The 25375-nt window shown below is 60.4% G+C and overlaps 1 protein-coding gene and 1 long non-coding RNA gene across 11 annotated transcripts in view; one reads left to right on the top strand and one right to left on the bottom strand.

The window, feature by feature from the left end:
• RASGRF1 (Ras protein specific guanine nucleotide releasing factor 1) overlaps positions 1-25375 on the top strand; it is a 123335-nt gene that overhangs the window by 84401 nt on the left and 13559 nt on the right. For all 10 annotated transcript variants that reach the window (XR_012127224.1, XM_073227262.1, XM_073227261.1 and 7 more), the window contains 12 exons: positions 2924-2987; positions 4750-4886; positions 6621-6703; positions 10010-10258; positions 12558-12931; positions 13928-14053; positions 15242-15412; positions 15969-16075; positions 16613-16725; positions 18454-18514; positions 21779-21882; positions 23167-23251. Coding sequence is in view for 9 of the 10 variants with exons in the window: in XM_073227262.1 (XP_073083363.1) it covers positions 2924-2987; positions 4750-4886; positions 6621-6703; positions 10010-10258; positions 12558-12931; positions 13928-14053; positions 15242-15412; positions 15969-16075; positions 16613-16725; positions 18454-18514; positions 21779-21882; positions 23167-23251 (1674 nt within the window). In the remaining variant the exon portion in view is untranslated. The remainder of the gene's footprint in view (positions 1-2923; positions 2988-4749; positions 4887-6620; positions 6704-10009; positions 10259-12557; positions 12932-13927; positions 14054-15241; positions 15413-15968; positions 16076-16612; positions 16726-18453; positions 18515-21778; positions 21883-23166; positions 23252-25375) is intronic.
• On the bottom strand, positions 23-22316 carry LOC118971551 (uncharacterized). The gene is made up of 3 exons (XR_005060031.2): positions 22071-22316; positions 4819-4951; positions 23-2966 (listed from the first exon to the last, which is right to left on the bottom strand). It is a non-coding gene; the product is annotated as an uncharacterized lncRNA (long non-coding RNA).

Genomic DNA, 25375 nt, shown 5'->3' with positions numbered 1-25375 from the left:
GTGAGGGCCCAGGGCAGGCCTGCCAGGCAGTCCGGGGGCACCACGGGCCCAGGGTTGTGCGAGGGCCTCAGAGCCACGTGAGTGCCCCCTCGCCATGGCTTACTCCTGACTGGCTGGAGGAGCAACCCAGCCCCTGTCTGGGTTCCTACCTGAGAATCTACTGGGGGCGGGAAGGTGAGCAAGGAAGTGGCACCCGCAGCTGGTGCCGGCCTGGGGAGGGGCAGGGAGGCTGAGGGCAGCATGCGGAGCCAGCATCTCATCCGAACCCAAAAGGAGACGGGACAGCCCCTCCCGGGGCCTCCCAGGCACCACGGGCTCCCCCGGCCCAGCCCTACGGGAGGCCCACGCTCAGCTAACCAGCCCACCCCTGAAGCGCAGGGAGTGCACCCATCTCCTGCCCTTTCAAAGACCCTGGGGCCGGGCTCCTGCTATCTGCTCGCGGTGGGGCCTTTATTCCCCTGAAGACACCCTCCAGGGTCCACCCAGGTGCCAGCTGCAGAGCCTGCACCCCAGGCAGAATGCACGCTCCCCGCATGGCACTCTGCGTGGCCTGCCGCCCTGAGGTTTAGAGGGGGCGGAAAAGCCCCCACCCCTCTACACCTCACTCCTTGTCAGCAATGGGGATGAACAGCTGCCCTCCGGCGAGGTGCTGCCCAGCTTGGGCGGCCGCCTCTGCTCTGTGGAGTGTGGAGCACTGGCACCCCAGCATGAGTCCGTCCCCATGGAATCCTGCTGTGGAGGCTTCAAATCCACCCAGAAGGGGCCCTTCATTGAGCCAGAGCTCAGGGCCCCCCGGGTGCCCAGCCAGGAGCCTCCTGCAGAGCTCGGAGACCAAGCGCAGCTCTGGGGGACACGCTGCTTACGTGGACACGCTGGCAGATTGGTCAGCAGCACAGGGAGAACTTAACTGACCAGCACCCATGACTCCAGTTTCAACCACGTTACGTACCAAAGAAGCTTTCATTATTTATTAGCTGTGGAGCGGCCTCTGCAACCATCCCTGCCCCCACAGGTCAGGGAGGAGACCAGAGAGCAGTTTCCTGGTCTGAAGGGCACCTTTATGTTTAGTCTTTCACTTCGGTTCGGGGAGCTGCTTGTTTGCATTTTTAACGTCTCTGTGGGTACTGGGGAGGGCACAGCATTGGGGCGCAGCTCGAATCCTGGCACTGCCCCCTGGCTGAGCCGCCGGCTAGTTACCTGCAAACAGTGGTGCCGTTTGGGCAGTGCGGTGGGGGTGAGGTGAGCCAGCGGACGCTGAGTGCATGGCTCCTGCCTGGTCCCCGGGGGTGCTCGGGGGGACACAGTCACTGCTGCTCCTGGTCGTACAGTAACAGCCCTGTACCGGTAATAGTAGCGGCCCTCGCACAAGATTGCTGCTCCAAACGCTTCATGTCTAACTCCTGGAACAACCCGTTTCATCCGTTAAGGAAATTGGCTCTTCTCGAAGCAAGTGGTAAAGCGAGTATCTGAACACAGTACTGGCCCCAGGGTCTCCGCTCTTAAACCATAAGCCGAACCCAACTGCTTCTCTTGAGGTCCACCTGGAAACGGGACACCTGAGTCCCTTCCGAAAGCAGAATGCTGCACACGCACAAGATTGAAAGCTGCCCCAGGAGTGCCTGTGGCGTACAGGAGGGAAATGTTAGAGCTGGCGGAGCCTCACGATTGTCGAGCGCAGTGACGTCCCCAGCAGGTCAAGGCCCAGCAAGGCCACCCAAGAGCCGAGCACAGGGCAGAGCCCAGGACGGGGGGCCCCTGATGCCCTCCCCAGCCCTGCTTGCCTCCCAGCTGGCATCCTGGGCTGCAGACACTTTCATAGACAGACTGGCTGCCGGGCGAGGCCTCTGTCACCGTCTGTCACTGTATTTCTTACCTGTTGCTGGGTAGTGAGTGGCCACTTAAAACAAGCACTCGATGTCTCATTGTCTCTGTGGGTCAGAAAGTTGGGGTGGCTTCACTGCTTGCTGGACATGGGGTCTCAGGAGGCACAGTCAGTGTGGCTGCTGGGCTGCTCATCTGCAGTGACTAGGACCACAGGACCCTCCTCCAGTGTGGCCCCTCACCCAGCTGTTGGCTGGAGGCATCAGTACCTACCCAGCCCCGTCCTAATGGGGCAGTTGGCTTCCCCCAGAGCAAGTGATCTGAGAGACTAGAGAGGCAGGGGCCACTGTCCCCAGGGGTGCACCCCATTCCTTCTGCCTTACTCTCAGTGGGAAGTGAGCCCCTCAGTCAGCCCACACGCAGGAGGCAGGGGAGTAGGCTTCACCGTTTGAAGGGAGGGGCATCAAGAATCCGTGGGCGTGTCTCACGACCACTCCAGCTGGGGCCACTCTTGTCATCACAGCATCAGGGGATCTCACACCCTCTCACACCCCAGGAGGAGGCATTTTTCCAGATATTCCTAGTAATGAAAGCCAGTAACTGGCCATGGGCTGGGCTCAGGTCCCCACCTGTCCAGTGACCATGGGTGAGACACATAACTCTCAGATTTCATTTCTTCATCTGTGCGGCCAGGACAGCAATACTGGGGCATGTCTGTGAGATTGGTCCTTTTCCCACTGGCGCCCTGAGGGCTTTGGGCTAGAATAGGCGATGGCAAACTTCTGCAGGTTCGTGGCTGCGAGGCAATGCCTCGGAGCTCTTGCAGGGGCTTGAAGGAGCCAGGCAGGCCAGACTCCCGGCCCTCCACCCCCGGCCCAAGCTTGACCCTCACTGGGGGGAGGCTTCTCTGAGACAATCCCATTTGATCCACTTCATTGGGCTTCTTACAGGAAGATTAAGTCCTTCAACTTAAAAGCCATATGCACACCTGGAATATAACATACACATACGTGCCTGTATACGTGATGCTCCCTTTAAATCCTGCCCCGTGCCGATGCTCTGGGGCTCCCTAAATGGCATGCCTGCCCCCTGCTTTTTCCAGAATGGAGTCATCTCACTCATTGATTGCACCTTGTTGGAGGACCCTGAAAGCACAGAAGAGGAAGGTAGGTGGACATGGCTTGGGTGCATGTGTGTTCACACAGGTGCTCACACAGATGCACACACAGGAGAACACAGGTGCTCACACAGGTGCACACGCACACACCCTGAAAGGTTGGGCCCAGGCATGGCTTTTGTTGGGGGGGTGTGGGGGTGCTGAGTGGGGTGGCCACTCTCCTAGACCGGGAGAGGCCGGGCTGGGTCTTTGGAGAAGGAGCCCCCTGGCCCAGCAGGTATTAGCCTCACTCTGCCTTCCTCCTTCTAAGCTTCCTGGGTCTCTGGACTTGTGGCGCCATTAGGTTTGGGGGTCACAGCATCCCCCAAATAAGCACCCCTTGTTTACATGCCCAAACAGCTAAGGAGCAAGCACCCATCTCTGACCTCCAGTGGGGAAGAATGGATGTGTGGGGACACATGGGCCACCAGCAGAGGGAGTGCGGGGAGCTGTCCCCTGCAGGTGGTTAGAGTAGCGGGAGGGAAGGCAATTTGGGGAAAAGGCCTGGAATGGGGCCTTGACCAGCTGCAGGGGGTAGATGGGGGGCGGTCTTGGTGCTTGGAAGCCTCTGGGGAGGTGTGCTTGGGGGTCCCCTCCCCAGGCATCAGGACTGGGGCATGGGGTCAGCACTTGAGGTTAGGCTGCAGGGTCACAAGTGCCCCTTAGTTGTGCCAAATTGATCCTTGTCTCCCTGTTTACTGGCCCCCCTGCCCAGCTCTGATGCCCTCCCCTGGGGGTGTGCCCTAGCCCGGATGCATCTGAACCACAGATCCAGCCCCAGCAGAGCCGGGGCAGGCAGCAGGGGCAGGAGGAGTTGCCAGGGCCCGGGGACCTGTCCACGCACACACAGCCACACAGATGCCCCCTCGTGGCCTTCCTTCACGGCCGCAGCTGCTCTGTGGGAAAGCCTGGACGTGGGCAGGATTGTCAGCCCCGAAGCCCTTTCCTTTGCTTGGCTGGGGGAACAGAGGCATGGCCACGCACGCCCCCGACTCAACACACAGACACCCTGCCTCTCTGCCAGCATCGCCCCACCCTGAGTCACATGGAGTGGCCCTTCTGTGCCCAGCAAGGAATCACAAATTCTTGGGCTCAGGACTGGGAGAGGTGGGGGCTCAGGGACATCACACACACACACACCCCCCGCTGCTTGCCCAGGAGGTGTCTGCAGCCCAGAGCGCAGGGGCGCCACCCACAGGTCACGCAGCCAGCGAGCAGCAGTGCCGACCCCCCCACACCTCCCTGCCCCATTTGGGGCACCCCATTCCTGTGGGAGCATTCAGAGGGATCCCAAAACTGACCGTAGTTTTTCCAAGGAAACAGCTTCCAAGAGTTCGAGGAACTTCTCAGGTTAAGAACAGTAATAGAAATATCTAGTATTTGCTTCAGCTTTGGGGGGCTGTGAACTGAGCCAGACGTCCAGTCGGGTCTGTGCCCATCTCCAGTGTGACATTCCCATGGCCTGGTGCCACCAGGGGTAGCAGGAGGGGCCGGCCCGCTGTGCGGCCCCTTCCCATCCTGGCTCAGCTGCTGCCCTACTGGGGTCTTGGCATCCTCACTGGGCGTAAGGAGGGCAGAAGGCTGGTCCCATGACCCTGGGAACACCCCACCTCTGTGTAGGGATTCCACACTTTAGGGAGAAACGGGCAAGTGGCCTGACACCGTACCAGTGCAGTGGCTCCCCCGTGGGTGAGGCGAGGTGTCATCAAAAGGTCTTCCAACTCAGAAGGGCCCACCCTCACTCTGCCAACTCCCTGTTCTGCTACCGGAAGCCAAAGGGTCCAGCCAAGACACGGACCGCTTGGACTTTAAGATTGGAGTGGAGCCGAAGGATTCCCCACCTTTCACGGTGATCCTTGTGGCCTCGTCCAGACAGGAGAAGGCGGCGTGGACCAGCGACATCAGCCAGGTGAGCAGCTCCACCCAGCCCTTCACGCCTGAGCTGGCCGGGGGCGTGGGGATGGCTGCGGGGTTCTGATGTGAAGAGAGTACCGTGAGTGACAGCCCACCCGAGGCAGAGTCCCCAGGGCACCTGCCCAGTGGCTGGGGACCCCTGCATATGGGTCACCTGCTGCAGTGATGCTTTAAAACGCTGGGGTCCCAAGCTCCCCCGGCCCCCTGTGGCACACAACCTGCAGGTGTCTGTGGGGCCTGAACCAGCCTTTCAGCACTTGCCCCAGGCCATCGGTGTGCATGCAGTCTGCACGCTGCTACCCAAGCAGGCAGGCACAGCTGAGCTGGGACAAGGAAAGCACACGCCTACCAGGCCCAGCCTCCGTCTTTGCACAGGGCCGGTCACCCCACTGGGTGCATGGCAGAAACAGACTTCCCGGGGACCAAGGCCAGAAATCTGAGTGGGAGGCTGTCAGCAGCGTCAGCAGCTCCAGGCTTTGGGACAGGCCCCTCCCTGGGCCAGCGAGCGACCCCCATGGGGACCGGAGTTTGCACCACACTCACAGTTGCCCCCCCCACCCCAGCCCTCCTTTTATGCACCTCTCTGGGCAGCCCAACTGCACGTATCCCTCCCTCTAACCTACCTGCCCACCGTGCCACCCTAGAAGAGCAGGGCAGGGCAGGGATAATGGCACAAGGTACCTTACTATGTGTCCTCAAAACACCCAGTGTGCCCAGAGAAAACAGAAAGCAGGAAAACCCCTCTTGTGTCCCCAATGGTTCAGGGTTGTTCACTGGGCTCTGCCCTGCTGATGCCAACAGGGGTCAGGGGCCCCAGGCCCTCAGATGCCTCCAGGAGGCTCCAGTCCATGGCCAGGGGCCCTGCATTAGGGGGCTGCTGATAGATCCGGAGCTAAAGGTCTGAGAGTGGCGGGTGGAAGAAGCTGGGGTGGGGGCCGGGCCTTGACGGGGACACTTGGTTGGGGTTCCCACCACCCACCGCGCCAGCCTCTCTGCACGTCTGAGTGACTGACCCCCACATGCACCCTCAAAACCAGGAGATTCTGGGATGAGCGCCCACAGAGGCCCCCAGCGCCACACCAGGAAGAAACCCTCTCTGGGCAGAAGCGTGCGGGCTTGAGCGGGAGGCAGTGACGTGTCTTTTTGTTTGGGTGGGTGCTTTTGATTCAAAGCGAAGTTTGGATTGTGAGTATTTTCGTAGGCTGAGCAAAGGTTTGGTCTTCTGTTCCCCTGATGCTGGCCGCCCTGCCTCCCCCGGGCGGGAGTTTTAATGGAGAGGACGGTCCACAGCACCAGTGTGGGCACCACTGTGCACAGAGGACAGAGGGCACAGGGCGTGGAGGGCTGCCGGGCTGGCTTCCCGTGAGCAAGACCCAGGCCACTGTGGGTCTGATCCTGCCCTGGCACTTGCCCTCAGAGGTCAGCAACAGGGTGGCCAGGGCCAGAGGCTTCTGTTTGGCAAACAACCCAGTGAGATAAAAGAGTCATTATCCCCATTTGAAGACAAGGAAACTGAGGTTCAGGAGGCCAGGTAAACCCCGAGGGGTCACTGATGTGGGACTTGACTTCCAACCCAAGTCTGAGGGATGCCCCGCGTTGACCCTGCCCTTGACCCCGAGGACATGTGTCAGGCGGGGGCACGTGAACCCCTCAGGATGCAGAGCTCCTGCTGGCCTGGGTCCCGGGACAGAGACCAAGGCTGACCCTGGGGTCCCCTCTCTGTTTCCAGTGCGTGGACAACATCCGGTGCAATGGGCTCATGATGAACGCATTCGAGGAGAACTCCAAGGTCACTGTGCCCCAGATGATCAAGTGAGTGCCTGCCGCCCGCCTTGGGCGCCGCCTTGCAGAGCAGCAGCCCACCCGAGCCTGCAGGGGCGCTGGGCCTGGCCACGGTGGCCTGGGGATGCTGGTGCTCCTTGCCGGGTGTCCGGAGTGTCCGTTCGCTTGTGTGTCTGGGATTGACGAGTATTTGGATGGTGGCTCTGGGTTTCTGTTGCTGCTTATTTTTAAAATATGGATTTTTATTAGGCTGTTAAAAGCATGAGGAATGAAACCCATGCACTCCTTTTTTTAATAACTATTTTTCTTTTCCTAATTACAAAATGAAAACTCTTGGAGAACATGGGCTCCAGGGCCCCTGTGTTTGAGCAGCCCCGGGGGCGAGGGGTCTGGCTCCGGGCGGGACGGACACAGCTCCCGGGGCCCTTGGCAGCGCAGGTGGCCTTCCTGCCCCCACTCCTCCAGCCCGGGCGGCCCTCCACTCCCGGACCTCCATCTGAACCCCTGAATCCCAAGCCTGCAGATGCCCACCTGGCACACACAGGACCCACTGCCTGCTGGCCATGCTGCCACTGTCTGGGGCAACATCTGGGTAACCTAGGCCTCTGCGACTCGGGGCGCACTCTTTGGCCAGGTGTGTGCTCTCCCGCCAGTCAGTGCGTGAGGCCAGCGTGACAAAGCAGGCCTTTGGTGACCTTGCCGCGTGCCGGAGGGGGAGCTACCCTGGGCGGTTCCGTGCACTCCAGGCCTTCCAGGTCCCTGCCTGTGACCCCAGTGGTGTGCAGCCACAGGAGGAGTCCGAGCCACAGGCCACAGCCCCACCCCCAGCGCCGGCTCTGTGGTGACTGGACAAGTCGCTTAACGCCTCTGAGCTTGGGTCTGCCGCTTGTGAGTGGGAGATGCCGACACCTCCCGCCTCCTGGATTCGATTTCCTGTTTCGGAGCCAGCGCTTGTTTGCGAGGCCTCGGGTGACCTGTGCACAGGAATTCACTTAGTCCTCCCCAGTGAAGCCCGTGGACTTCGCACACCTGTGGCACACGTGGGGCCCACGTTGCCTGTCAGACTGGACCGGTTTGAGCGAGAGCCTGTTCTTCTGATCCTGTCCCCCAGAACACACACGGGCCTTGAGGCAGCCCACCAAATGCATAAGAAACAACCAGATAAAATACACTCATCGCGTATAAGGATTGAGGGCAAATGGAACGTAAGGAAGGGAATAAAGGGGAGGCCCCGACGAGGCTGCCCCCCCACCCTGCACGAACTCAGCGTGAGCATGAGACGTGAGTGCACGCCTCCCAGCAGGCAGAACGCAGAGGAAAACACGGTCATAAGGAGTCACAGTCCAGAAAACGAAAAACCGCGGCTACTCCGAAGATGACTTCCAAACCCTACTGGAAGCCCACGTCCCGCGCTTTGACTCCAGAGGATGCCGTGCGGTGCACCGGCCATTAGTCCCACTGTCCCCCCCTCACCACAGGCCTTGAGCTCACACACGGCGGAGAGACAGGCCCGTGACCGACTCAGCTCACCCCATAGCTGACTGTGCCCAGCACCTGTCCTCACATCTCAGCAGCCTGCAAGGACCGGGACTTGATGCCTCCAGACCCAACTTGGAAGGTCTCAGAAAGAGAGATGGCTCTGGCTTGGGGCGCTTTCCCACCCCATGCAGAAATCACCTTGGCCTGGGGTGCAGGACGCCTGCCCAACCCCAGGGGGTTCACTTTTAGTCAGATACCTGACGTCTAAAGACTGACCCTAATGCTTTACTGAGCAGCCCGGGTGAGGCCCAGAACCCCTTCTGAAGCTGCTAAGAAGTCCATCCTGCCTTGCACAGGGGCTGGACAGTGTGAAGTGAGCTCAGCCTCTTGGGAACTAAGGCAGGAGGGGCCTCAGCAGGTGGCTTGCAGAGAGATGACTAATAACAAAAAGCGGAATTTTCACACTTGGAAAACAGTAGACTCTTGGGGGTCTGAATTCAGTGATTGCTGTATCTGCTGACCCTTGCTCATGGTGACCTAATTTCTCACCTGGCTTTTAATTTTGAATTGTGAGCCCATTTTCTGTAGGGATTTATCTGCAAATATCCCCTAGAGCCTGGCTGAGAGGTGCCCTTCCAGGAAGGCTTTGCATCTGTGTCCCCCGGGTGTCCTGAGCATTACAGCCTGTGACTTCTTTATGCTCCTAGTCTGGGGTTCCCAGACCACAACCTTAGTTACAGGTTTCTGTTCAAAAATTGGAGGGCAAATAACACTCTCTCCAGGGAGTTCTGTGCTCCTGACTCCCCACCCCCGGGCCCTGGGCTAACACAGGGCACCACAGTCTCCCGTTCCTGGTGGGTGGATGGCCCTCGGCCACCTGTCACTGGGGGTGCAGCCCTCCCAGAGTCTCACTCCTCCCCCCACAGCCCTGTTTACTTCCCTCCCAAAACCCAAGGTACTTGGTGTCCAAGGGCAGCAGATGCCCTAACGGTGACTAAAGCTTCAGCCAGTTTCCGAATTTCTCTTCATTTTTGGCCCCTGGGAATTTCCCTCCTATCTTTTTCACCCCTACTTATTTTTTTATTGAGGCACAATTCATACCATAGAAACATCATTTGAAAGTGTGCAATTCAGTGGATTTCAGTATATTCACCTTATCGTATCATCACTTTCTAATTGCGGGATGTTTCCATCCCCCTGAAAAGATACCCTGTATATATTAGCATCAGCTCCAGTTCCCACACCCCTGTCCCCTGGCACCCTACCTTCTGTGCCTCTGGGTGGGCTGTTCAGGACAGTTTACACGAATGACATCATACCATCTCTGGGCTTCTGTCTCTGGCTGCTTCCTCTGGCATGATTTCAAGTCCTTCTGTGTCACAACACACATCAGCGCTTCGTTCCTTTTTCTAGCTGGTGATAGGGATAGACCTTACGCTCCTATCCTTTTATCATGTGATGGGTATCTGAATTGTTTCTACTTTCGGGTGATTATAAATAATGCTGCTGTGAACACTTGTGCCCACGCTTCTGTGTAAACAGATTTCCCTTATATCTTATGAATCTGGCAACATGGTATTAAGTTTGTTATACTTTATCTGGTGTTTCTTGGAATTTTTTAATGTCAAGTTTTTAGGATGGAAATTGCAGCCCTTCTCCCTCAAGGTCATCCTTCCAAAGCTTTCCTTGCACCCAGAATAAGCCAGCCAGTCCTTCAGCCGTCTGTCCGGCCCTCGGCTGTCGGAACGCCGGGGAGGCAGTGGTGGGCCAGCCCTCTGCATGCCCACCGCCTGGTCAGGCAGCCAGCCACGGGCTCAGACAACTTGAGACCGGTTGTCCTGGTCCTTCCTCCCTCAGGTCCGACACCTCCTTGTACTGCGATGACGTGGACATCCGCTTCAGCAAGACCATGAACTCCTGCAAAGTGCTGCAGATCCGGTACGCCAGCGTGGGGCGGCTGCTGGAGCGGCTGACCGACCTGCGTTTCCTGAGCATCGACTTCCTCAACACCTTCCTGCACTCCTACCGCGTCTTCGCCACAGCTGCTGTTGTTCTGGACAAGCTCATCGCCATCTACAGGAAGCCCATCAGTGCCATCCCCGCCAGGTGGGCCCCTCCTGCCAGCTAGTCTGGCCGGGCCCTGGGGGGCAGCTGTGACCTGAGCAGGGGTGTGTGGGCCACCCCCGGCCAAGCCTGCCCTCTACATGGAGGTGGGAGGCCTGGCCTGCCCGGGGCTGCTGCTCAGTCCCAGCATGCTCCACTCTGCCCGCCTGCCCCTGGGGTGGAGTTTGCGGGCACACCTGCGCTCAGCTCTTAGCTTCCTTCCTTGAAGCAGACCCGCCCCTCTCCCAAGGACAGTGCTTCCTGGCCCTCACCACTTAAGAAACAAACATGGAGAGGAAGAAAGGGAAGGAGGGGCACAGAGGGAGGGGTTCTCATCCCTTCCCTGCTTAGACCACGTGCCGCTCTCAAGAGGCAAGGGAGCCCCCCGTTGGAAACACTTGGGGGAGCCTGGCATGTGGCACAGGCCACTTTGGCCTTGGCTTCAAGGCCGCCATCCCGTCTCTGCCGGCCAGCTCAGGCCTGTCCCTGGGCCAGCTGGGACACAGGGAGGCCGAGAGGTCTGCGGCTGAGCGGGGACCTGAACCCAGGGCCAGGCTCATGGAATACCGGCCACCAGCCCATCAGAGGGACAGGAGGGGTGGGAGTCCCCTGTTGTCAGTCCCTCCGGCCTCCTCACGGGTCTGTCCCAGCCGGTGTCCAGTTGCCCTTCCCCAGCTCTGGCCACGCACTGGGGAGCTGCCCTGGGTCCCACCGGGGAGAATTCTAGCAGGGCAGCCACATGGCAGGGCCAGTGTTGGACCACCAAGGCCCGAGCCCAGCCCGGGGCCAGAACTGCAAAGTCCACAGGACTCACTGATGGCGAATCCCAGTCCGACAGCCAGGCACCCAGAATCGTAGCTGAACAGAAACCTTCATACCATCTCACCAAGCGGTTCCCAGGTGAAGGTGGTACCAAGCACCGCACCTGCCTGCCTGCATCCCAGTTTGAGATGCAGACAGCGGTTTGCAATCCTGGGTCAGCAGAGCCTGAAGGGCCTGCCCAGGGCTGCCAGCAGGAGGCAAAGCAGGAATGGACGTGGCTCCAGGAGGGATCCGCCAGAAATGGAGGGGCCGCAGCCCTTTCCTTTCCTGCCTGGCGCTGTTCTGGCCACCAATCCTGGGCCTCAAGAGCTTCTGAGAGCTGCCCCCCACCCCACCCTGCAGGGCATGGGGCCAGAGCCTCAGCTTGAGGGCTGTGTGGGGTGAGCTCCTGAATTACACCAACTCCCCAGGGCCACCGGGAGGCCACGCTGGTCCCAAATGCAAGCTCAAGATGTGAGGAGGGGCCAGGCAGCCCCCAACATCCCCCCTCCCACTCCGCCTTTGCTGCCGGAGCAGGCCCACTGGGGGTGACAGTGTGCCTGCCGTCCCCCAGCCCCCACCCTGCCCACCAACACTCGCTGTGCGCCTGCCCGGGCCTCTTCAGGGCAGGAGGGCCTCACACTGGATCCCTTGGGAAGGGCCCTGGCAGAGCAGGAGAAACCACCCCATCCTGGATGGGTTCACACCTGAAACCAGCCGAGGTCGTTCCCAGGACCAGCGGGCAGAGCCCCGCAGTGGGAAGAGGCAGGTTCCCACCCAGCAGCCGGCCCTGCCCTTACCTTCTCAGAGCCTGTTTCCTGCCTGTGATGAGATAAGGAGCCTCCCAGGGCAACGGTGAAGCAGGACCCAGGCAGGCGCATGCCGTGCGCACAAGCAGCAATTTGTCCTGTCGCCTGTTCCAGCCCAGCCCTGTCCTCTGGTGGGGGACATTGCCAGTGTTGCTGGGAAACCCCAGTTAGCCTCCTGCCCCCAGTTGTGCCTGAGGCAGGCCAAGTGCCCCAGTAGGGTACAAGGACTCAGGGTTCAGAGTAGGGAGGCCTCAGATGAAGCAGTTGCACCTCCAGCTGCGGCTTCCCAGTGGTGAGCAGCCCCAGCACCTGCTTGTGCTGGAGGTCAGCACAGGAAGGGACGCCAGCCCCGGGGTAGGCAGGAGAGGTTTAGCAGAGGCTGCAGGTCAGGAGGACCCTTAGCACTTCATCAGCGTCTGCAGCTGCCCAGAAGGAGCTTCAGACAGCCCTGCGGTGCCACGAGAGCCCCAGCCCCCTGCCCAAGCCCTCAGAGCAGGACACCTGCGCTGGCAGATGCCTGGCCCAGGCCATCCACTCGCACACGCCCTGCGTCCTAGCCTCCCTCAGACAGGCCTGCTCAGGGGTCAGGCTGTGTCGGGATACCCATGGCTGCTGCATCCCCACCAGAGACAGGGAAACCCCATCCTGGGCCGGGGCCAAGCGTCCCTGGCACTGACATGCCCTTGCTGCAGGTCCCTCGAGCTCTTGTTTGCCAGTGGTCAGAACAACAAGCTTCTGTACGGCGACCCCCCCAAGTCCCCACGTGCGACCCGCAAGTTCTCCTCGCCACCGCCCCTGTCCATCACCAAGACATCGTCCCCCAGCCGCCGGCGGAAGCTGTCCCTGAACATCCCCATCATCACGGGCGGCAAGGCGCTGGACCTGGCCACCCTCAGCTGCGGCTCCAACGGCTACACCCCCACGTTCCCGGCCATGTCGCCTTTCAGCAAGGCCGCGCTGGACACCAGCAAGCTCTACGTGTCCAGCAGCTTTGCCAGCAAGATTCCAGACGAGGGAGAGACGGCCCCCGAGAAGCCCGAAGACCCCTCGGCCATCGGCAAACAGGGTGAGTAGATGCGGGCAGCTGGGACCCCCTCTCAGAGCCCCTGACTGCTCTGGGAGATGCTACCCAGAAGTCTGGCCGGTTCTGTCCTTGTTCCAGTGAGGACACGTCCTGGGTGCCGCCAGCATGGGTCTGAGTCAGCACACGTGCTCAAAAGTGTGCAAGTGCACACATCCCTGGGCTTCTCAGAAACCCCAGGCCTGGCACATGGTAAAGTTGGACAAGACAGTTCTGAGAAACCATCTCCTGCCAGCCTCCCACCAAGCCCTGAACCTGTCTGTGTGGGTGGGGGTGGGGGTGGGCAGCGTGTGGACCCTTCATAAGGGAAGACTTGAACCTCCCTTGGGTTCACAGAAAGGTCAAGGGTCATTCTACTTCCTTTCCAGTCGGGGACACTGAGGCCCAAAGATGTTAAGAGTTTCTGACCAAGATCTCACAGTGCCAGAGCTGGGCTTTTAATATAATTCCTCAGTGTTCCCGGGATGGGTAAACTGTTAGGTCTCTTAAGCTTAGGGAGACTGTAATTTGCGGCCCAAACCAGGATGCTGTCACAGTGACGGGACGTGGGGCAGCAGGTGTGAGGCAGGACTTCCTGGGCCAACGGCAGGTGGTCGCCCAGCTAAGCTGCTTCTCACACACCAAGTGAAAGCAGGGGAGCCGGGCCGTCGGATCGCCGCATGGTCCACAGAGCAGCTGTGCAGGCAGCCCCCGGGCGCATGTTTGAAGTACAGGTTCTCAGCCTCCCAGACCTCCGTGCCAGGGTCTGCATTCTAGCAAGACCCCCGGGGTGCCCACTGAGGTTTGGGAAGCCGGGCAGGAAAAGGCATTTGGAGATGCGTGGTGCCCATCTGCGCCAGGAGTCCAGGTCCCACGCAACCAGCCACTAACCTTCCTTCAACAGGTAAATGCAACGCTTGCAGCCTCGCTTCAGTCAATTAGGACCTGAACTTAAAATCAGTGACGACTGGAGACCCGTAAACGGTGCCCTTCTCCCCCCAGGCTCGGAAGCCTCGGTGAGGGAGGAGTCGGACGACGACGCGACCCGCAGCGACGACGGCGACGCTGAGACGCCCCCGACCTGGTCTCCGACGACGCCCAAGGCGCTCAAAAGCAAAAATTCCTCAGGTGCGGTTCGCGGATCCGAACCCAGACGGTTCCCAGTGGACGTGAGAGTCAGGCTGGGAGGGGCGGGTGGGCGTGGCCCTGTCGGAGGCCCCCAGGGCAGGAGCTCCTCCCGCCTCCCGGGACCGCTCTGCAGCCCCGACTCCAGACCAGCCTGTGCAGCTGCAGGGCACACATGGGGAGACCAGGCTGGGACCGTGGTTCCTGGGCTCCTGCCAGATGCTAGGCCCTTCAGGTCTGATGGTCTCATAGAGTGGCCAGGTGACTCCCAGCTTCCAATACGGGGCAGGATGCCAAGAGGGTGATGGTCCCATCAGAGGCTCAGATGCACCATCCCAAAGGGCCCCGGGGAAGCCGTAAAGCTCCGGTTAGGCACCTCCCACATGGGGGGCTCTGGGACGCCTCCCCCACAGAGCAGCCCCTCCTGCTTTGAGCCCCATTCTGGAGCCCCTGCTCCCACAGACAGACTGGGCCTGGGTCCCCAGCTGCCCAGAACCTGGGCCCTGGAGGAGACACGGTGAGTGGCAGGGTCACCCAGCTGTGCACAGAAGCTGCCCAGACACCACAGGCAGGCTGGCTCCTGACCTGTGAACACAGAGCGCACGGAGAGCCCAGCTTGGCCTGGCGCTTTTAGAATGAACCTCATGCCTCAGAGGGTATGTATGTGCTTGCAGTCCAGAGACTTAGGAGATGAGGCTGAAGGTTTCTGGAGTCAGATGCGACTCTTCCTACTAAAAAAGTAACGGTTCCTTGGTGCCGGTACCCCATGGCGCATGTAAGACTTGCCCTCCATCCAGTCTCCTCAAGCATCATGTCCTGCTGACATAGATATTAGCAGCCCCCTAATGTGGAGATGGCTGAGACTCAGAGAGGTCCAGTGACTCACCCGAGGCCACACAGCTAGTTGGGGGCTGATGACTTTGAGTGTGCCCTCCCTCTACCCCACTGGCCAGAGAGCCTGTCGGTGTGAATGGTGGAGGTCAGGCATTGCACAGGTTAGCTGTTCATTCCAATGAACAGGCCCTGGAGCAGCGCGGGGGGCAAGGGGTGACCGGACACTTCACTCAGAAGCAGAGGGCGGCCACCAGGGACCTTGGCCATGTCCGGCCAGCCCTGGGTGCAGAAGCCCCAGGCTTTCTAATCCCCTGTGGGCTGCGGCAGGGAAGCTGAGGCTGGTCCCTGCCCCTCCAGAGTTCCCGCTCTTTTCCTACAACAACGGGGTTGTCATGACCTCCTGTCGTGAACTGGACAGCAATCGCAGTGCCCTGTCGGCAGCCTCCGCCTTCGCCATAGCAACTGCAGGAGCCAACGAGGGTACCCCGAACAAGGAGAAGTACCGGAGGATGTCCTTGGCCAGCGCAGGTTTGGGGTGGGACAGGGCTCCCCACTCACAGGCCCTGGGGTCGGCCGGCCACGGCAGCCACAACCCCAGATCTCGACCCCCGTCAGTGTCTGCCACTCACTACTCTGGGCCTCGGCTGACACTGGCCCTCCTCCCCGGAGGCCCCTTCCACCCACCCATCCCCTCAGCTGCTGGGAAGACATGCTCCGGTAAAGCCCACTGCCCCTGGGAACCTCTGTCCCCCTCTTCTACCCCCCATGTACAAGGCAGAGGCTGGGTTGGGGGCTGGGGGTCCTGTCTGGAGAGCTGCCAGAATCTTCCAGCAGCTTCTGAAAACGCAGAGGCCTAGTGGAGGTGGGTGTTTGTAGACTGTGTCCGTGCGAAGCCACGATACCCTACCTGGCTCATCAGAACCTGGGCTGGCCATCCAACATTTCCTCACCCCCACTGGCAGCCTTCCCCACGGCTAACGCGAGAGGCAGCCCCAGCACCAGGCCTGGGGCTCACATCCAGACGAGAGCCGGGCTCATTTCTTGTCCTCACAGACCCTCTCTCCCCTCTGCCCTGTGCCACCAGGGTTTCCCACTGACCAGAGGAATGGAGACAAGGAGTTTGTGATCCGCAGGGCTGCCACCAACCGTGTGCTGAACGTGCTCCGCCACTGGGTCTCCAAGCACTCTCAGGTGGGTGCACAGTGTGCTATGCCACAGGGTCTCCGGGCACTCTCAGTGGGTGCACAACATGCTATGCCACAGGGTCTCTGGGGACTCTCAGTGGGTGCGCAGCCTCTGGGTGGGCTGCTGGGGACCTGTGGGTCCCCGCCCCAGGACCAGCAGAGGGCCAAGGGAGCAGGGCAGGCATTAGCCGGGCACTGGCAGGAGGGGCCCAGGTGTGCCACCCCATGTTCTCAGAAGGACCTGCTTGGAACCCCCGGGAGGGGTCAGGACTTGCAAGGGGTGGGGGCTGTATCTCTCCACCTCAGTGTGCAGGAGGGGTGTGGGAAGATCTGTCCTGCCAGTGTCCCCGCCTAGGGGTGCAGCCCGCTGAGGGGTAGTCCCTGGCCTCACCCGGTGCCTTTACACAAGGTCTCCAGGCCCCCTGGTGTCTGGCCCAGCCAGTGAGAGGGCAGGGAGGCAGGGCAGCCTCCGCGGGCCAACTCAGGGGCGACAGCCTCCTCTTCTGGCCTCAGCCGGGACCAGATGCACACCTCCTCCCCGCAGGACTTTGAGACCAACGAGGAGCTCAAATGCAAAGTGATCGGCTTCCTGGAGGAGGTTATGCACGACCCGGAGCTCCTGACCCAGGAGAGGAAGGCGGCAGCCAACATCGTCAGGTGGGGGGCAGCCCTTGGCCGCCCGCTGGAGCCAGGCCCTACCCTCTACCCACACACAGGAGGGAGCCCCTCCCAGGAGGGCAGACAGCCTGGGCAGGAGCCTGGAGTGCCTGGGGGCTGTGCACCCCCTTCCGCAGCCAGGCTCCACTGTCCTGCCCCTGCGCCCTGCATCAGACCTTGACCACCGGGAGGCAAGAGCCCCGCCTGCTTCTCTGTCCACATGCACAGCTGCAGACACCAATCTAGTCCAGGCTGCCCTGTGTGTGGCCACTGGCCAGCTATGGCTGTAAATCTTAATTAAAATAAAGTTAAATAAGGTTCAAATTCAGTTCCTCAGCCACATGAGTGGCCACATGTTGGACAGCCTGGGGAACATTCCGGTGATCGTGGTGCAGCCTGTGGGACTGGGACCGCGCTGGTAGCCTGTTTGTGGCTTCTGGGAAATGCCTGCTGAACCACACGGGTCAGTTTGGCCCCAAGTCTGTCCTTCCCCTGCCCAGCCACCTCTCCTGGTGGAGGTGGGGTCAGCAGCCCCTCCACTGAGCTGGCTCAGCCGGCACCTGGCCGTACGGCCCTGGACGGGCCTTCCCAGAGCCTCGCTGCCCTCCCTGGACCAGGGGAGCACCCGCTCCAGGGGCCGCGCTGAGCCAGGGGAGACATGCTGTGGCTTCCGTGAGCTGCTTGGCAGTGCTGCACTCGGGCCCCTGCCCACCTGAGGCCCCCATCCGCTGACCCGGTCTGCCCCTCCCAGCCCTGCCTGTGGGTGGGCCCAGGGGCAGGCCTCTCCTCCCTTCTCGCCCAGCTCCAGCTGCCCCTCCCTGCCCCGCGCCCCATCTCTGGCCCAGACTTTCCCATTCCCTTCCCCCAACCAAGGTCTGTAGCCTGCCTCCAACCAGACCCCCCACTGTGCCTCCCGAGACCCCTGCCCAGCCCCGTGGTTCCCCCAGGCTTCAAATACTAGATCCCTGTGACTCCTCATCTTCAGTACCCAGCCCTGCTCACACGTATGCACGCACATTTGCACACATATGCGCAGCGCACTGGCACACGCACACGTGCCTGTGCACTCATGCATATGCATACACACGTGCACACATGCACATAGGCACACAGGTGCACATGCAAGCCACCAGCCCCCAGCCCCCCTGACAGCCTGGCCTCGTTCCACTCCCCCAGCATTCTCGGTCGCCGGCACAATGAGGGAGGGTCCACCCTGCCCACTCACAGTGACCACGACCCCCACACGCCCGCCGCTCCCTTGCCTCCTCTCACCACGCCTTCCACAGCCCTGCTGCTGCGCCTCGGGCCTCCATGCTGCTGCCTGGCACCCTCCTCTCTGCCCAGCACCCTCCTCTCCCTCCACCCAGCTTCCCAGCGCCCCCACCCACTAGTCCTCCAGCCGCGGAGCCCTTCCCCTCCCTGCCATCCTTGTGCACGGAGGAACCCTGTGCTGGCACCAGTGCAGGACGAGTCAGCCGCCACTCACCCGAGGCTCCCAGTCACGTGGGGCGGGGCCAGGCGCATAGACAGCTGGTCCAGCACAGGTGGGCCTGGGCAGAGACGGCAGAGGAGCTCACCTGCCAGGGGACCAGAGACTGAATCCTGAAGGCGTGCACGAGGAAGAGGCCATGCAGGGAGGGCCAGGCTCCCGGCAAAGGGCCAGTAGGGGTGGGGCCCCGAGGGCGTGTGCCCAAGGTTGCCCAGGACTCATCACGTTTTGTCCCTCAGGACTCTGACGCAGGAGGACCCAGGAGACAACCAGGTCACGCTGGAGGAGATCGCGCACATGGTGAGCCGGGCCTGCCCGCCTGCTCGCTGGCCGTGCCCGTCCCCCCCGGGGCTCCCAGGTGCCCCGCTTTTATCACCCCTGGCTGAGCCGGTCACGCCTGTCCTGGTTCCCTAGAACTGCTGTAACCAAGTCCACAGACTGAGCTAAAATGACAGAAACATAACCCCTCCTTGTTCTGGAGGCCAGAGTCTGTATCAAGGGCCTCGCTCCCCCAGACACTCTACGGGGGGCTCCCTGTGCGTCTCGTCCAGCTTCTGGAAGCCATTGGCGCTCCGTGGCTCATGGCGACGAATCTCCAGTGTCTGCCTCCGTTGTCACACGGCGCCTCCCCCCATGTGCTTGTGTCCCTGTATATAAATGTCCCTTTTTCAGGAAGACACCCGTCATGTGGGTTCAGGTGATGCCCTCACCTTGATGTGTGTACGTGTACAGAGACTCTGTTCCCAAATAAGGCCACATCCACAGGTGCAGGGTCAGGATGCCAGCAGTCTGTTCTGGAGGAGGACATCCGGCCCAGACACTACCACCTCCCTTCTCTGCCACCCCCTTGGGCCCCTGCTCTTCCCGTGCTCACCCTGCTTCTGGGAGGAGGGCAGGGGTCAGGCCTCTGGCTGACGGGGGCCCTGTGCTGGGCCCTTAAACACACCGGGGGCTCTTAGCAACGGCAGCACTTTTCTATCTCCCCATCCTTCAGGGAAGGCGGGCGGAGCGGGGAGGCAGCGGCCCCCCAAGGCCGTGGTCAGTGGCAGGGCTTTGCCCACACTCACGCCTAGTTCACTCCCCTGCCTCACCCCCAGGGGGAAGGACCGGGGAGCTGTGCTACCCCACCCCCAGGAGTGGGCGCTCCACACAGCGCAGGGGAACAGGAGTCGGTGTCCCAGGGCCTAGCCGGGCCACTGTGCTTCACAGGCTGGTGGTGCACCCAGAAAGCCACCACAGGCCACCCCAGAGCATGGGCCTGCCCTCGGCAGAGCAGCTGACCTCCCCACAGGTGGAGACGGCAGGGCCTTCAGCCCGGTGGAGGTGGCGCGGCCCTCTGTGCACGCCGGCTCACTTCCCGATGGGCTGAGGGGCCTCCAGTCTGTTTGGAGTAGCCAGTGTGAGGACTTAACACCCGGGTTCAGGAACCGCTGCCCCCCATCTCCCCCCTGACTCCTGGAGCTGGCTCCTCCGGCCCTGGGGTTGGGCTAGGTCCCAGGGAGCAACTATCGCCCTGCCACCACCAGGATCCCCATGTGCCCAGGGTGGGAAAACCCGGGCAGGGCACCTGGGGGCTGGGACATGGGCAGCCCTGAGAGAGCGGCTCCTTCCGGTGCCTCCCTGCAGGGGTCAGACAGCTCTCTGCCCCCTTCCTGGGAGGGCCAGCAGGAGTGTGTAGCCCTCCAGAGCACGAGGGCCCTTGTTCCTTCCTGAACAGCCTGAGGCCTCCCAGAACCAAGTTCCCCAAGCCACCCCCGGCCTCAGGGCTCGTGCCCAGAGCCAAGAGCCTGTGGGGACATCGGTCTGGGGAGCCCCCAGCAGCCTCGCAAGGGAGCAGACGGTCTTTCCCAAGCCCTGTGGAAAGCTAGGGAAGTTGTCTGCTGGCCTCTGCTTCCAGGGCCACACCAGGAGGGCGCAGAGGGCTGCCTGCTCCCCTATGCCCGGCACACCTCCCCAGGCCAGGCCTCTCAGCCTCTCAGTGGGCTACCGGGCCATCGCCCAGCTCGCCCCACCCAGCCCCACCCAGGCCGGGACAGAAACTGGCCCTTGGGCGCTAGGAGTTCAGCTGCCTAGGCCCTCAGGAGTGGGTGTCGCAGCCACCTGCCTGCACCCGCTTTGGGAGCTGCAGCCTCCTGCTGCCAGGTCCTCGCTGTGGACAGACCTGCTGCCCTGTCCCTGGAGTCCTGCATGTGAGCTGACAGGTCACTCCCAGCCTGGGGCGGCTCATGGAATACACGGACACACATGCACACTCAGGCAGACACATGCAGGCGTGTGCACACTCAGACACACGTACAGAGACACGCATGCACACTCAGGCAGACACATGTGCACACTCAGACACACGTACAGAGACATGCATGCACACTCGAGCAGACACATGTGCACACTCAGAAGACACACGTACAGAGACATGCATGCACACTCGAGCAGACACATGCAGCCGTGTGCACACTCAGACACACGTACAGAGACACACATGCACACTCAGGCAGACACGTGCGGACACGCGCACACTCGAGCAGACGTGTGCAGACACACACACGCACACTCAGGCCACAGTGGGGCGTCTGCTCCTCTTTTGCATGTGCTGCCCCTGCTTGGTCTCCGGGCATGTGTCCAGCTTCCGGCCCCTGACGACCTGTTGGCCGAGAAGGGCAGGCAGGAAGGCGGGCACTTGGTCCAGGGCGGATGGCTTGTGCCCTTGATGTGAAGTGGACCCCACTTCCCTAGGGGTTACTACTTGCGGGAGCTCAGCCGCATCCACCAGGACTCTGGCCAGTGTAGCCAGGCCCCCCTGCCATGGGTCCCAGTCGGCCTGAGGGGGGGCAGGGCCTTACTCCTGACTGTCCCCTTGGTGGACAAGGCTCCTCCCAGGCCCAGCACAGCGGCCCCCCCTTCCTCCTCGTTGCTCCAGCCTCTCCCCCAGCCCGTCCCTGCCCACAGTCCTTCTGTGGGACCTCTGCCTAAGAACCCTGGCCTCCCCGTGTCTGCATCTTTAGTCCTCGCACAGAGACCACAGTCCACTGCTGAGTGTTCCCTGGAGGTTCCCCTGGTCATATGGCCCAGGTGGTAGATGCCTTTGAGGGGACGTCCACGGATCCAGGGACACCATAACCTGGGGCGAGGGCCAGACAGCTGCTCTGAGCATAGGACAGGACACTGTCCCGGGGCAGCCACGCCTGGCAGCCCACATCTGCACAAATCCAGAAGGAAACTTCATGCAGCTGGTAGTGGACCAGGCAGAACCTGAGGGACAGGTCACAGCCTGGAGTCGCCGGCCCTTTCCGGCCCAGTGACTCGGCGGCTGGTCAGCCTCCAGGTGCCGGTTTGTCTCACCCGTGCTGGAGACGTGGAGGCGGCTCGGAGGGTTGGCAGCAATTAAACAGGCAAAGGAGCCTTACGAGGCACGGCAGACAGCCCCCGGCGGCTCCCGGTCCCTCCGCACCCCCTCCCTACCGCACCCCCCACCCACCCGCCAGAATCCAGGCAGAGGTCACACCAGAGGAGCCAAAGGCCAGCAGGTGCCCCTCGAGGGCCTCACCCGGACCCTGCCCCCCTCAGGCTGAAGGTGTGAAGGCAGAGCCCTTTGAGAACCACTCTGCCCTGGAAATCGCGGAGCAGCTGACTCTGCTGGACCACCTCATCTTCAAGAAGATCCCCTACGAGTGAGCGGGTGCTGCATGGCCTCCTTCCCCCCCACTTCGGGCGCTGCCTTTGGGGCATCCCCGAAGCAGGACCGTGAAACAAAACGCAAGTTTCCCCCGGGCTGAGGGAGCCTGCCCCCTGCCCCCTGTCCCCTGCCCCCTGCCCCCTGTCCCCCTGCCCCCCACCCCCTGCCAAGTTCTCTCCCTACCTGTCAGCTGTGTGCACACACACTTTCCCAGAAGCTCCTCTGACTCTGCACCTCTATTCTGAAGGTCAGGAAAAGGAGTGTGCATGTGTGTGTGTGTGCATATGAACATGTGACAGATGTGTGCAATACATGTGTGTGCACACATACACCCAGGGGCAGACTTGGGTCAGCTGTGGACTTTGACCCGAGGCCTGGTGTCACCTGCCTGGCCTGTAGTCAGCCCCGTGTTCCCTGTAATTTCGCTATGTAAACAGTTCTGTCCCAGTCAACGGACTGAAGTGGCATTTGTAAGCACCCTCTCTCCTAAGAGCAGTGTTTCCCGACAGTGCATCGAGCCCCAGGGTCATTTTAGTTTCACTGTTTTATTTAAAGCTGAGTAAACTTCCTTGTAACTACGTATTTCTCTGAATTTCTGACAATTGTCCTAAAATAGCTTCCCAGAATTGGAATCGGGGGATCTGAGGCCATGACTCACTGCAGGGTTTTGAGCTCTGCCTTCCAGAAAGGCAGCCCTGCCTGGTATTTCCGAGTGTCCCACCTCCCCTTGGACGGGCGACGGTGCTCTGGAAGCCCAGATCGGATGGGCTCCCTCTGAGGAGCTGTGAGACCCGCCCTCCTGCCCCCGGGGCTCCTGGCCAGCCCTGCTCGGTGCCACGTGCGGAGCCTCTGGAGCCGGGGAACACGCTGCTGGCGTGGCCTGCAGGCCCCTTTATTCTCACGTCTGGCCGTTTCTGTGGCCTCCTGCTCTCCCCGCGCTACAGAACAGCTCACGCACAGTGGCTCTAAACCGTGAGTTCTCCAAACAAGAGCTGGTGTGCCCGCTGCAGTTCACAGCATGTGATGTGCCCCCATGCCTCATTGCGTGCCCGCCCCCCCATAAGTCTGAGGACTGGACACCACTGTTCCCACTTCTCAGATGAGGAAACTGAGGCCCTGCGATAAGAGTGGCTTCCTGAGGCCAAATGGCTGGCTGGGGGCAGAGCTGGATCTGAGCCGAGGACCCCGCACCCCAGCTACTCTGTGCACAGTTACCCCCCCAGAAGGCACAGCCCCAGAGCCCAGCCCCATGTGCCCTGGCATCCCCTTATTCCCCCAGGGAGTTCTTCGGGCAAGGCTGGATGAAGGTGGACAAGAACGAGCGGACCCCTTACATCATGAAAACCACCAGGCACTTCAATGACGTGAGTGGGGGGGGCCGGGGCACCTCCACCGGGCTTTTTCTTGCTGGGGGGCAGGCACTTCTTCTGGCCGGAATGAGGCCTGGGTCTCTACAGGCCTGTGAACCTTACGCACAACTGTCCCAGGTGAAGCTCACCCCGGCCTCATGGGGGCCCATCAGCACGTCAGGTATCAAGAGACAAGGCTGTCCTGGCCGGTCGAGCAGCCCGTGCCCTCCTTCTGCTGCACGGCCCCAGCCTGGAGGGATAAGGGCCCCTTGGCTCCCCCCGAACACGTTTGCCCAGGCTGCACCCAGCCACAGACAGCTCCCACCCCCGGGAAAGCCCTGAGGGCTTCTTCATTCCTGCGCTTTGTCATCAGCACAAAGGCCCTGGGTGGCTGGACGTGGGGCACGTGGTTCCACTTGTCCTGAGCACCTGATCGAGGCCACATCATGTCAACCACTGCAAGGACAGCCCCCAGCAAGCACAGCCCACAAGTGGCAGGGTCCTCGGCGGCCTGGAGGAGGCAGGGAGGACTTGGCGGGCCACAGGTCTTGAGGGGAAAGCAGGTGATGGAGGTGGGCAAGGCCCCCCTCCTCCTAACGCAGAAGTCCCGTGGCTCCAGGCTCAGGAAGCGGCCCCTCTCCCTCCCTGTCCCACCATGCCTGGGCCCAAGCCGGCCAGAAGCGGGAATGTGAAACAAGCATTTGTGGAGTGGTCACTGGGTGCCAGGCCTGTGCCACGGGTTCCTGCACATCCTCTCCATTATCTGCTACTCCCACTTATGGAGGGAGAGACGGAGACACTAGGAGGTTACATTTCATCCCCAATGATACACAGCAGGAGCGCCTGCCCGGGTCCTGCAGTCCACCCACAGAGGGCTGCCCTCACCTCCACTGGGCATTCGGCATTTCTGTTCAAGTCCCACCTTTCTCCCACAGGCAGAGCATGTGCGTATGGGAACCGTCTTCTCTCCCGGGCAAGTTTGTTTGGGCGTTTCTCATCCTCTATTCACTCGTCACCTTCTTGAGTGGCATTGCCCTGGCTCTCCAGTGTCAGGCCTAGGGCTGGGTGGGGAAGGCAGTGCCCGGGCACACAATTCGAGGTGCCGCCCAGGCCAGGTGCCTGTGCTGCGTGCCCAGTGCCTCCTGGCCGGCCCCCCACATGGTGTCAAATGGAAATGGCAGTAGTGACTCTGTTCCTTGGTTTTAAAGAGAAGGCTTTTAACATTTCCCCATTAGGATATTGTTTGTCTCTTTATCAAGTCAAAGAAATTATTTTCTGTTCCTTGTTTGCTAAGGTTTTTACCAGAAGTGAACATTGAATTTCCCTGCATCTAACGAGGTGGTCATACGGGTTTTCTCCTTTAATCTGTCGATGTGGTGAATGACAGTGACAGGTTTTTCTCCAGTATTCAACCATCCTTGCATTCTGGGACAAGCCTAAAATGACTGTGGTGCATCAAACAGATGGGTGTGCGGTTTTCCTGTCTTGTATTGTCTGCATCTGGTTTTGGCATCAAGATCACACCGACCTCACAGAAGAAATTGGCAGACGTTTTTTCTCTCTTTCCTGGAAGATTTAACTGAACTATTATGTTAAAAAAAAAATACTATGACATATAAAACTGTTTTGAGTTCAGTGTTTCCCTTATGGAAAAAAATCACTACTTCCATTTAATCAAGCTATAATATATGTACTATTTTGTGTTCTCACTCCTTGCTGATTCTTATCAGAAGTTTTCCATCTTAAGTAGTTTTATAATCCATCCTTTTGAAGCCCAACCTTTAGAAATTATTTTTGAGATTTCTTGGTGGTAAAGCCCTACATTTTCTTTCATCTCTAAATGTCTGTTTATCACCTTAATTTTTTTATAACAAAGTCTTTTTTTTTTTTTTTACTTTCTATTTTTATATAATTATAGATTCACAGGAAACTGCAAAGAAGTGTAGAGGGAACCCTAGTACTTCCTGCTTCCCTAGCTCCTTGCAGCTCTAGGACCCTGATATTTGGGCCCCCGGTTTTTTTCTACTTTATGTGAGACTGGGTGCCACAGAGTGTGTGGCCTGTCCACACCCGAGATGCATGGCAGGAGAGTTCCTCAGAACTTGACTCTTTTTCATCTCCTTCCTTCCAGATGAACTT

The sequence above is a fragment of the Manis javanica genome, chromosome 18, assembly GCF_040802235.1.
Source record: "Manis javanica isolate MJ-LG chromosome 18, MJ_LKY, whole genome shotgun sequence".
Taxonomy (NCBI): Eukaryota; Metazoa; Chordata; class Mammalia; order Pholidota; family Manidae; genus Manis; species Manis javanica.
Note: the sequence above shows the minus strand (reverse complement) of the source record. Positions and strands in the feature narration are given on the sequence as shown.